Source organism: Lepidochelys kempii, chromosome 4, assembly GCF_965140285.1.
Source record: "Lepidochelys kempii isolate rLepKem1 chromosome 4, rLepKem1.hap1, whole genome shotgun sequence".
Lineage (NCBI taxonomy): Eukaryota > Metazoa > Chordata > Testudines > Cheloniidae > Lepidochelys > Lepidochelys kempii.
In genome coordinates, this window is record NC_136383.1 from 111300202 (window position 1) to 111313235 (window position 13034).

Genomic DNA, 13034 nt, shown 5'->3' on the forward strand with positions numbered 1-13034 from the left:
TGTTGGCATAAGATTACACTAAAAATACCTGATTTCAACTATGCCTTTTCTGTAGCTATTTTCATATAAATAACTTTTACTTGTTTCTACATCCAGCTGCTTTTTGTCAATTCACACCCCTTTTGCTATCACATTTAAGCCACGGTGACCTTCATGGGCAATAACAGGATGGCAGCAGATACTCAGTTAAATGCAGAGGCTGGTATCCATTCCTAAATGCATAACTTAAAACAAAATTCTGGAGATCAATGCATGCTTAAATGGTAGTGAAAGAGAGGGAAAAGAGTCATCTTCTAGGCTGCAGAATGTGCAGTCACTGCTGAAGGTAGTGGTGGTTAACTCTAAGAAAGGGCTTGATCTTCTTCAAGTGCTGGTCCCTACATGTATTTCACTGTGGGTAGGCATGTGCTCCATGTGCCCAGAGCTGGAGAATTTTGAAAGTGGTGTCTGTTGGTCTGCACATGTGCACTGGCTCACCTTATGCCTCCATCTGAGGAGATAAAGGGTGGGCAGACTGCCTCTCCCCAGTTCCTTGTCACCGCCACGTGGTCAGGGTCAGAACCTCCTGTGTCTGAAGCTTTGGCTTTCTTCTTTATCTGTGGATATGTTCAGATTGCTATAAATAATTTTTGTATTCTGAGTTTTAAAGTTTTTATTTGATAGTTTTAGTGTTTTATCATTAGTCTCCCTGACCTGGGGAGCTCCCGCCCCTTTCCCCTGCCAATACCCCGTTTGGGTACTGGATTATGCCCAGGACTCCAGGCTTCAAAATTTGACCCTGCCCCCTGTACATCGGCCTGGCTCAGCAAGAAGACAGGGATTAGGACCCAGGGGCAGGGCAGGTTGTGACTAGTTAGGCAAGGAGGATGGGACTAGTAGCTGCGTGGGAAGGAAAGCTGGGACTAGTTGGGCTGGGTCTGAGATCTGTGGAGGAGAGACTGGGACTGGGAGCTGGTGGGGAATATGTGTATGGGGAGACGACTGGGAGCCAGTTCACCAGGTAGGGGAAAACACTGAGATCAGAAGAAGAGCTGGGGAAGATAAGGAAACTGGGACAGCCCAGACAAGGAACTAGTGGGGAGAACATGAGAAGAGGGCAGGAGCGGCAAATCTGACAAACAGCTAGTGTATAGCATGAGGGAGAACTGGGACTGGCTGGGCAAAGAGACTGGGACAAGGAGCTGTAGGGGTGGGGGGTGAGGCTGAGATTGGAGGCTGACCCCAGGTAGGGAGGCTGGGAGCCAGTGGGGGACAGGGAGAGAGACAGATGGGATTAGGAGCCACAAAGGGGAAACTGGGACAGGTTGGATAAGGAGACTGGGGAAAGGAGTGGGGGAACTGATACTGGCTGGGCAAGGAGACTAGGACCTTTGGGTGAACCATCTGGGTGTCAGTATGATGCCACATGATGGAATTTCTGTTTTTTCAGTTTGCTTTATTAAAAACCTAGGAAATTATGCACAAAAACCTACATTAAAAGAACACTAATCAAGTTGCAAAATCAAGCACTTGAAACTTAGGAAATGCTGGAATTAAGATTGCCTGTGCAATCTTTATTCATCCCCCTTGTCTTTAATTATATGATCACATACTATTTTTTCCACAGAACTGCCTCACTTAGTACACAGTATGGATGGTGCTCAATTAATTGTTTGTATTGACACCATACTGCAAAAGGGTTTTCACGCTCCTTCACAGCATGGGGCACATCTTTATAGAGAGATAGTCATGGGGACACCTCCCTTCCCATTCATGATTGTGGAAACCCCCACTCTTCCTATACATAATATCCCTGTGGCAACCACAGCCATTGCTTATGTGTAAATTAATAACAGGAAAGTATTCAATACATTTGTAGCTTTCTTTAATGTGTTGCAACAGCTGGAAACAAGGAGGAAAGCCAGCACCATGTGACCAGACCACTTTGGGAAACACCTATCAAACGATTTTAAATTGCATTTAAAATATGTTCATGATATTTATGCATTGCACAAGTAACGTGAATATACATTTATTGCAATCAGTAGAAATCCTGGATTTTCATATCAGGCAGTAACTGCTCAGGATGATTAGCAGGAAACTTAATTTGTCCTAATTAGCCTTAGGGGAGTGAGAAATTAACTTGATGGATAAAATTTCTCATTTTATAATATACCATACTGAGCAACATAGGAAATTGTTACTCAAAGCTTTAGAAAAGTCTTCTGCTGATTCACTGAACTTTAGTTTCTCTAATTAAATTAAAAGACTATAGTAAATTAATACATACTTGATGTGTGGGTGGGTTTTTTATGGGGGCTTGTATGGTAGAACAATTGTTCAGATTATACATTGACTTGTCAGCTATATCCAGAGACTTCAGTATAGATTTATAAATTACATGTAAAACTTCAATGTAATGTAAGGCATTCATAGCCATGTTAAAGTTCCATATCTCAGCAAAAACTTTTAGCAAACCCTTGTATATTTTCTATATTTGTCTATCTATTGTACTATTATATTATTATAAGATAGAAAATAAAAAAGAGAGATTTATTAAAACCTGGGATTTTCTGTCACAATTCAATTAGCTGAGACAGCTATATATGATATTTTTTAAACGAATGTGGAAAGACCTAAACTACTTCCACAAAACTGCTCATCTATAAAGCGTCAGACCTTTTAATTCCCAAGCCCCACTCTCAAATATATAAATAGGATACATTCCTTAGTTCTTATGCAGGCAGAACTCCAAAGGAGGTACATTTTTAAAAATTACTCTCAAAACATACAGAACAAGACAGAGAGACATGAACTCAGTTGTCTGAGCTAGGAATTAATGAGTTCTAATCTGGGCTCTGATATTCACTCCTCTATTGGCTTAGACTAAGTCACTTAACCTATTTGCCTTTGGGTATGTCTACACTATGAAATTAGGTTGAAATTATAGAAGTCGGTTTTGTAGAAAGCGTTTTTATACAGTCGATTGTGTGTGTCCCCACACAAATGCTCTAAGTGCATGTAGTCGGCGGAGTGTGTCCACAGTACCGAGGCAACCGTCGACTTCCAGAGCATTGCACTGTGGGTAGCTATCCCACAGTTCCCACAGTCTCCACCGCCCATTTGAATTCTGGGTAGAAATCCCAGTGCCTGATGGGGCTAAAACATTGTCGCGGGTGGTTCTGGGTACATATCGTCAGGCCCCCGTTCCCTCCCTCCCTCCGTGAAAGCAAGGGCAGACAATCATTTTCGCCTTTTTTCTTGAGTTACCTGTGCAGACGCCATACCACGGCAAGCATGAAGCCTGCTCAGCTAACCGTCACCGTATGTCTCCTGGGTGCTGGCAGACATGGTACTGCATTGCTACTCAGCAGCAGTTTATTGCCTTTTGGCAGCAGACAGTACGGTATGACTGGTAGCCATCGTCGACATAGTCCTTTTAACCTTGGTAAAAGGTGCTCTTTTAACCGGGCGCCTGAGCAAACATGGGAGTGACTCAGCCAGGTCATTTCCCTTGTTTTGTCTCATGGTGATTGAGTCTTACCGGCAGTGCACTGTCTTTTAATCTACAGCTAGCAGAAGACAATGGCCAGTAGTCATACTGCACTGTCTTCTGCCAAGCACCCACGAGATGATGATGGCTAGCGGTTGTACTGCACAGTCTGTTGCCAGCAAGATGTATAAAGATAGACGAAGTGGCTCAAAACAAGAAATAGACCAGATTTGTTTTGTATTCATTTTCTCCTCCCTCCCTCTCTCTGTGAAATCAACGGCCTGCTAAACCCAGTTTTGAGTTCTATCCTTGAGGTTTTGAGTTCTATCCTTGAGGGGGCCATTCAGTTTCTCGCAAAGCCACCCCCTTTGTTGATTTTAATTCCTTGTAAGCCAACCCTGTAAGCCATGTCATCAGTCGCCCCTTCCTCCATCAGGGCAATGGCAGACAATCGTTCCGCACCTTTTTTCTGTGCAGACGCCATACCATGGCAAGCATGGGTAGCCCGCTCAGATCACTTTGGCAGTTAGGAGCACATTAAACACCACACACATTATCCAGCAGTATAAGCAGCACCAGAACCTGGCAAAACGAAAACGGGCGAGTAGGCGACGTCAGCGCGGTGACGAGAGTGATGAGGACATGGACACAGACTTCTCTCAAAGCATGGGCCCTGGCAATGTGGGCATCATGGTGCTAATGGGGCAGGCTCATGCAGTGGAACGCCGATTCTGGGCCCGGGAAACAAGCACAGACTGGTGGGACCGCATAGTGTTGCAGGTCTGGGACGATTCCCAGTGGCTGCGAAACTTTTGCATGCGTCAGGACACTTTCATGGAACTTTGTGACTTGCTTTCCCCTGCCTGAGGCGCAAGAATACCAAGATGAGAGCAGCCCTCACAGTTGAGAAGTGAGTGGCAATAGCCCTGTGGAAGCTTGCAACGCCAGACAGCTACCAGTCAGTCGGGAATCAATTTGGAGTGGGCAAATCTACTGTGGGGGCTGCTGTGATGCAAATCAATCAATCAAAGATCTGCTGATATCAAGGGTAGTGACCCTGGGAAATGTGCAGGTCATAGTGGATGGCTTTGCTGCAATGGGATTCCCTAACTGTGGTGGGGCCATAGACGGAACCCATATCCCTATCTTGGCACCGGAGCACCAAGCTGGCGAGTACATAAACCGCAAGGGGTACTTTTCGATAGTGCTGCAAGCTCTGGTGGATCACAAGGGACGTTTCACCAACATCAACATGGGATGGCCGGGAAAGGTGCATGACGCTCGCATCTTCAGGAACTCTGGTCTGTTTCAAAAGCTGCAGGAAGGGACTTTATTCCCAGACCAGAAAATAACTGTTGGGGATGTTGAAATGCCTATATGTATCCTTGGGGACCCAGCCTACCCCTTAATGCCATGGCTCATGAAGCCGTACACAGGCAGCCTGGACAGTAGTCAGGAGCTGTTCAACTACAGGCTGAGCAAGAGCAGAATGGTGGTAGAATGTGCATTTGGACGTTTAAAGGCATGCTGGCGCAGTTTACTGACTCGCTTAGACCTCAGCAAAACCAATATTCCCACTGTTATTACTGCTTGCTGTGTGCTCCACAATATCTGTGAGAGTAAGGGGGAGACGTTTATGGCGGGGTGGGAGGTTGAGGCAAATCACCTGGCTGCTGGTTACGCGCAGCCAGACACCAGGGCGGTTAGAAGAGCACAGGAGGGCGCGGTACGCATCATAGAAGCTTTGAAAACCAGTTTCATGACTGGCCAGGCTATGGTGTGCAAGTTCTGTTTGTTTCTCCTTGATGAAATCCCCCGCCCCTTGGTTCACTCTACTTCCCTGTAAGCTAACCACCCTCCCCTCCTCCCTTCGATCACCGCTTGCAGAGGCAATAAAGTCATTGTTGCTTCACATTCATGCATTCTTTATTAATTCATCACACAAATAGGGGGATAACTACCAAGGTAGCCCGGGAAGGGTGGTGGAGGAGAGAAGCACTGCGAGGGGTGGTGGAGGAGGGAAGGACAAGGCCACAAGACTTTAAAACTTATTGAATGCCAGCCTTCTGTTGCTTGGGCAATCCTCTGGGGTGGAGTGGCTGGGTGGCCGGAGGCCCCCCCACTGCATTCTTGGGCGTCTGGGTGAGGAGGCTATGGAACTTGGGGAGGAGAACGGTTGGTTACACAGGGGCTGTCGCGGCGGTCTGTGCTCCTGCTGCCTTTCCTGCAGCTCAACCATACGCTGGAGCATATTAGTTTGATCCTCCAGCAGCCTCAGCATTGAATCCTGCCTCGTCTCATCATGCTGCCGCCACCTTTCAGCTTCAGCCCTCTCTTCAGCCCGCCACTTACTCTCTTCAGCCCGCCACCTCTCCTCTCGGTCATTTTGTGCTTTCCTGCACTCTGACATTGTCTGCCTCCATGCATTCGTCTCTGCTCTGTCAGTGTGGGAGGACAGCATGAGCTCAGAGAACATTTCATCGTGTGTGTGTTTTTTTTGCCTTCTAATCTTCGCTAGCCTCTGGGAAAGAGAAGATCCTGTGATCCTTGAAACACATGCAGCTGGTGGAGAAAAAAAAGGGACAGTGGTACAAAAAGACACATTTTATAGAACAGTGGGTACACTCTTTCATGGTAAACCTTGCTGTTAACATTATATGCATAGCACATGTGCTTTCGTTCCAAGGTTGCATTTTGCCTCCCCCCACCATATGGCTAGCCCTCCCCCGCCCCCGTGGCTAACAGCGGGGAACATTTCTCTTCAGCCACAGGCAAACAGCCCAGCAGGACCGGGCACCTCTGAATGTCCCCTTAAGAAAAGCACCCTATTTCAACCAGGTGACCATGAATTATATCACTCTCCTGAGGATAACACAGAGAGATAAAGAACGGATGTTGTTTGAACGCCAGCAAACATACACTGCAATGCTTTGTTCTACAATGATTCCCGAGTACGTGCTACTGGCCTGGAGTGGTAAAGTGTCCTACCATGGTGGATGGAATAAGGCTGCCCTCCCCAGAAACCTTTTGCAAAGGCTTTGGGAGTATATCCAGGAGAGCCACGAATGCCAGGGCAAATTAATCCTTTCACATGCTTGCTTTTAAACCATGTATAGTATTTTAAAGGGTACACTCACCAGAGGTCCCTTGTCCACCTGGCGGGTCCAGGAGGCAGCCTTGGGTGGGTTTGGGAGGTACTGGCTCCAGGTCCAGGGTGAGAAACAGTTCCTGGCTGTCGGGAAAACCGGTTTCTCCGCTTGCTTGCTGTGAGCTATCTACAACCTCATCATCATCATCTTCCTCGTCCCCAAAACCTGCTTCCGTGTTGCCTCCATCTCCATTGAAGGAGTCAAACAACACGGCTGTGGTAGTGGTGGCTGAACCCCTAAAATGGCATGCAGCTCATCATAGAAGTGGCATGTTTTGGGCTCTGACCTGGAGCGGCCGTTCGCCTCTCTGGTTTTCTGGTAGGCTTGCCTCAGCTCCTTAAGTTTCATGCGGCACTGCTTCGGGTCCCTCTTATGGCCTCTGTCCTTCATGCCCTGGGAGATTTTGACAAATGTTTTGGCATTTCGAAAACTGGAACGGAGTTCCGATAGCACAGATTCCTCTCCCCATACAGCAATCAGATCCCATACCTCCCGTTCGGTCCATGCTGGAGCTCTTTTGCAATTCTGGGACTCCATCATGGTCACCTCTGCTGATGAGCTCTGCATGGTCACCTCTGCTGATGAGCTCTGCATGGTCACTTGCTGCTTGCCACGGTGGCCAAACAGGAAATTGAAAATCAAAAGTTCGCGGTTCTTTTCCTGTCTACCTGGCCAGTGCATCTGAGTTGAGAGTGCTGTCCAAAGCAGTCACAATGGAGCACTCTGGGATAGCTCCTGGAGGCCAATACCGTCTAATTGCGTCCACAGTACCCCAAATTCGACCCAGCAAGGCCGATTTCAGCGCTAATCCCCTTGTCGGGGGTGGAGTAAGGAAATCGATTTTAAGAGCCCTTTAAGTCGAAAAAAGGGCTTCATCATGTGGACGGGTGCAGGGTTAAATCGATTTAATGCTGCTAAATTCGACCTCAGCTCCTAGTCTAGACCAGGGCTTTGTTTCCCTCTCCATATAAACCTATCTGCCTTGGTTTTCCCCCTATACAATGGAGTTAATCTTTACCTACTACCACACAGGAGTATAGACACAGGAATGTTGAGGATTAATTAATATTTGCAAAACATTTTTCAGGTGAAAAACATAATATACCGTAAGTTCAAAGTATTATTAAGTCATTCTAAAAATACAGTATTGATCTGTTTATAAAGTACTTATTCCTAAAATATTGTCTTGGTGTTTTAAGTTGCCAATAGCAACCAAACTGTCTGCAAAAATGGAGAAGGAAAACATCAATTGCACATAACACATTTCCCTTCGATGTCTATTACTACCACTAGTCCGTGCAACTGAAAAACATTCAGAACTCTATTTATTTATTTATTTATTTACTGAGAGCTACGTCCTGCAGTCCTTATTCAAAACTGCCATTGATTTCAGTGATGTGAATTCAATGGGAATTGTTTCCAAGGATTGCAGGGTTTGTCCCTTGAAGTCTATGAGTTGGGGTTTAAAAAACAAATGCAGATTGTTCTACTGGTCAAATCTTTCTTCGTATATGGCCCATCTCTATGGTCAGGGTATATCTACACTGCAATAAAAACCCTGTGGCACCGAGTCTCAGAGACCAGGTCAGCTAACTTGGGCTGGGACTGTAAGGCTAAAAATTGCAGTGTAAACAATGGTGCTGGGGCTGGAGCCTGGGGACTCTGAGACCCTCCCCCTCATCATGGGGTCTCAGAGCCTGGGTTCCAGCCAGAGCTGGAGCATCTGCACTGCAATTTTATAGCCCTGCAGCCGAAGCCCCACGAGTCCAAGTCAGCTGACGCAGGTTTTGTATCACAGTGCGTGTTTACCCCATGTGCATCTTCAGCCGTTTTAGATTATAGAGACAACTATTTCCACTTGAATTGAAAAAGAGATCTCAGATGGGCTCTGTGCTCTGAGCATATGGCTTTATATATTGCATCCCACTGTCAGGCTCTTTTTCAATCGCAGGGATTTTGTTTTTCTCCTATAGTTCTCTTTCCATTCAACAGACTATATTAGCTATACATATATATTGTATATACTGTATTAATATATATGTGTATGTACTCTATGCATAAAGAGTTATATGTTTCCGTGCATGCATGTATTTGCACAAGCACATGTACGCTCTGGTTTTATTTACACATTTATTTATGGAAATGAGATATTGCATCCAAGTTTCAGACAAGATTTACTCAGCATGGCTCCTGTGTAGTAATAACCTTTGAACATCTACAAGCATCTCCAAACCTTCAGGAAGAAAGAAGCTAGTTCACCAACTGTATAAAAAAGCTATACGAACCAAGGTCCAAACCTACTGAAGAGAATAGGCTGTTTGCCATTGATTTCAATGGGAGCAGGTGGAGACTCTAGTTCTGTAGCTCTCCGAGAACATGTATTATATTCTTTAAATGAAAGTTTCACTTAAAAACACTGATGTTGTGTTTGTTATAACCTACAGTATTTGTTGATTTTTTGCTTTGTATCTTCCTCACAGCCATTGGAAGGACCCTAATTCCTCGTTATTTTAGCACGGTCTTTGAAGGAGGTGTAACAGACCTGTATTACATTCTCAAGCACTCAAAAGAGTCATACCACAACTCATCTATCACAGTGGACTGTGATCAATGCACCATGGTCACCCAGCATGGAAAGCCCATGTTTACCAAGGTAACAGGAAAGACTCAGTAAAACATATTGTGTTTTGTGTGTGTGTGTGTTTTTCAAGGAGTATTTGAAGGATAATTATGTTTTCTGAAAGGCTTTGTTGATTTCTAATACCTCAAACACTTTCATACCTTTGTATTTTGTATTATTACTATTTGTTACATGACTGGAAAGCTTTGTGGGCACCTTTTGCTGTCTTCCTAGGAAGTTTTTCAAGAGAAAGCACGTAAAACTAAGCCACCACAGCCACCAAACTTTTAGGAACTAAGTTTCAGCTGCCTGTGTACTTTAGCTCATCTTAATTTTACAACAACAGTGAGTGATTACATGGTTGATACATTTTGGTTAACATGCTTTATTTAGATATGTTACCCATTGGGGACTGGGAAGTCTCAGTACAGCTAGTGCTTTAATACAACAGAGCCTGATCCAAAGTGCATTGAAGTCAAAGGAATGATTTACAGTGATTTCAGCAGTCTTTGGATGAGGCCCTAAGCAGGTGTCCACCACATCTGATTGAAGATTGAATTCTCTTCAGACTTCGGCCTCTTCCAGTCTTGCAGCTAAATCACATAATTAGATAGGATGTTTATACTTATATAAACAAGACCAAACAGGCAGAAAAGCAATTAGATATACCAAATTAAAATAAAATAAAAATCTTATGGAATTAAATGACATACTTGAAATGAAAAATTACAACAAACTGTGGTTAGTGAGAATGGAAATGTGTGCATTGCTTATTTAGCCAAGGTCATCCTCTTTTATTCTCATTTTTATGCATCCTCAGATGGCTAAATCCCACTCTTTGAATTTTACAAGAGGGAGGGGACTGATTAAATGTAGCCGAGCCTTTAGGGAACAGTTAAACCTGTTCTATCTTCCTCATTGGCATGTGGGACTGGTGAGGTTCTAGTGTAGGCAGAGAATATGGCCGCTGGCATTGTGATGACTGAGCATTTCTAGGGTGTTCATGGCATGGTCTGATCATGTAGAACTTGTTCCATCAGATCGCATTGACTTCTTGCCTGCCATATTCACATATCTCTTTCACAGTATTTAAATGACATTGAGATTGAGTTACTGGTAGGGTTGGCCAGAAAACAAGAATTTTGCTTTGTGAAACATTTTGAGGTTTCAACATTTGGGTCTATTCCAGGGAATGAAACCAAGACGATTTGAATTCTTTTGCCAAAACAAAACAAAACCACCACAGAGAGAGGGTGGGACTAAAATTGCCTGCTAGTTGGGGCACCCACCTGGGATGAGGGAGAACCACATTCATGCCCCTGCTTCAACTCAGGCAAAGCAGGAACTTGAACTAGCATCTCTTACATCCCAGGTGAGTGCTCAAACCACTAGGCTATTGGCTTTTCTGGGGTCTCTTTTCTTTCTGAAGTGTTTTGACCACAAAGTCCATCCTGGACTTGAGAAAGGTTTGGTCAAAACCAATTAGTTTCCACAAACTGGCATTTTCTGACCCCCAAAAAACAAAACAAAAAACAACTAAACAAACAAACCAAAGACTTTACTGAAACATTCCAACCAACTCAAGTTACTGGGGCTCTGAGTTTATGACGCATGTATTGCATCATAATGTTGTCCCCCAAGGAGGAGGAAGCATGCCAAGTAAACCAGCTGTTCCTAGATGACCCCTCCTCACCACCTGACCTATGAAGACCTTGCATATTGCAGCCATGGCTAGATGTTTGTCTATGTGCAGTGGAAGGGAAGCTATAGTGTAGCTACTTGTCCCTTCTGCATGGCACTCGAACAACATTTGTGTTATTTCCATGATTTTTCTCCCCTTTGTGATGCACTTGGCCAAAGGGCAGAACACGGGTCAGTTGGTTTAATGCAATATTACACAGAGAAGCAGTTTTTTGGAACCCTTCCTTTGGAATCTCCAGCATTCAATAAATACTTTTGCTGATTTAACACATTTGTTTTGCGTTGCCAGCACACTGTACTACAGCGCTGTTCCTTCAGAGGGGGAAATAGTACCCAGCTGATACAAAAAAATAAAAGGTGAAACACTCCTAAGGACCAAAATCTGGCTTGGGCTGAATATATACAGATCCCATCTACTTCAAGAGAAGCACTTCGTATATCTGATGGCAGTTTGGTCTTAATCGTGCAAAGATTCGCAGGATTGGAGTCTTAGTGACATCATACACGCTCCATTAGTGAAGGTTCTGTTGAGGATTCTAATGTAAATCTCTATACTTCAATAGAAAGTTCACTCAGGGATTCAACTTAGCTTCAGGAAAAAACTTAAATTGTTTTTATTTGTTTTTACAATTAAAACATTATTTTTCTTTAGAACGTAGAATAAGGGAGAAAAGAGAAACATTACTTGTCTTGTTCGAAAGTGAGTTAGAACCAAATTTTGCCTTGGACCCAGCACATGTAATGGCAGAACTGTATCTTCGTGGCATGGGTACAGTGGACAAAATTAAAACCTCATGTAACATGTGTAACTACATTAAATTTAATTCACTCACTTAACACTATGTCAGAAATTGGTCGAGTAAGGTTTTTCCTTCCTTTAGTGACTCTATTGTAAACATTTTTAGTACGGTTTCAGAGCAGCAGCCATGTTAGTCTGTTTCCGCAAAAAGAACAGGAGTACTTGTGGCACCTTAGAGACTAACAAATGTATTGAGCATAAGCTTTCGTGAGCTACAGCTCACTTCATTGGATGCATGCCTCTGATGAAGTGAGCTGTAGCTCACGAAAGCTTATGCTCAAACAAATTTTTAGTATGCAAACTCATCAAGCACACTGCTGTTGTTTAGCACCCACTTTGGTCTGATGAACAGTCTGCAAGCTAAAAAATTCTCTAAGTAGTTTTAATACAATAGTCTGGAACAGTCCTGATAGAGGTTTGATCATCTGTTGCATCAATGATCCACATGCTATGCATTTTTATATTTTCCTGCTTCGGTCAATTTATTAGATAGTACTGAGTAAATATGAGATTAGTAATTTTTTTCTTTTTTAAGCAAGGTACTCAAGCATATACCTGACTTTAAGCACAAGTAGTCAAAACTGACTTCAATGGGGTTATTCACTTGCTTACAGTTACCCAAGTACTTAAATATCTTACTGAACTAAGAAGTAAATGATACATTTTTAATAAAACCAGAGGAAATAAATTAATAAAAATATTTTAATAACATTCAGGGTGTGAATTAAAGCTAATAAAAGAAGGGAAATACATGTTCAGGATTAAAGGTCCCAGTTAACAGGTTTGCCACTGACTTCTGTGAAAGTAAAATCAGGTTCTAAACATCCAAGCTACCATGTTAATTCACCCTGGTGTTTGGATTTTAAATTTTTTTTTTCCTTCACGCAATGGAAGCACTGCTCTCACAGAATTAACCTAGACTCTTATAATTTACTTATTCTCAAACTTTATATGGTAGTTGAGCTGTTTTTTAGTGCTAGTGATTTTTGTATTTCCCAATAGCCTCACATAAATGAACTTTACAGAGATCAGCGCTACTAAAAAATGGTAATAGCCTACATGCACGTATCGTTATAATAAAAATACTTTTTTCTCTGCAGTTGACAATGACTCAATCATCCATACTTCACAAGTATAACACTAAAGCTCACTTTATCTTTTTTAACTCTTACTGAGTAAATAATTTTACTAATTTTATATATTCATATAAGCTTTAGACTGCTTTTCAAGTAAAGGAGTCTAAAGATCTATTGAGAAATGATCTATTAATATGGCTGAAAAAGGAAGAAAAGA

At 43.3% G+C, this 13034-nt stretch overlaps 1 protein-coding gene across 7 annotated transcripts in view; it reads left to right on the forward strand.

Annotated features, from left to right (window-relative positions):
• Positions 1–13034, forward strand: part of LDB2 (LIM domain binding 2) — a 315970-nt gene that overhangs the window by 241016 nt on the left and 61920 nt on the right. For all 7 annotated transcript variants that reach the window (XM_078852580.1, XM_073342445.2, XM_073342443.2 and 4 more), the window contains one exon: positions 9102–9274. In XM_078852580.1, the coding sequence (XP_078708706.1) occupies positions 9102–9274 (173 nt within the window). The remainder of the gene's footprint in view (positions 1–9101; positions 9275–13034) is intronic.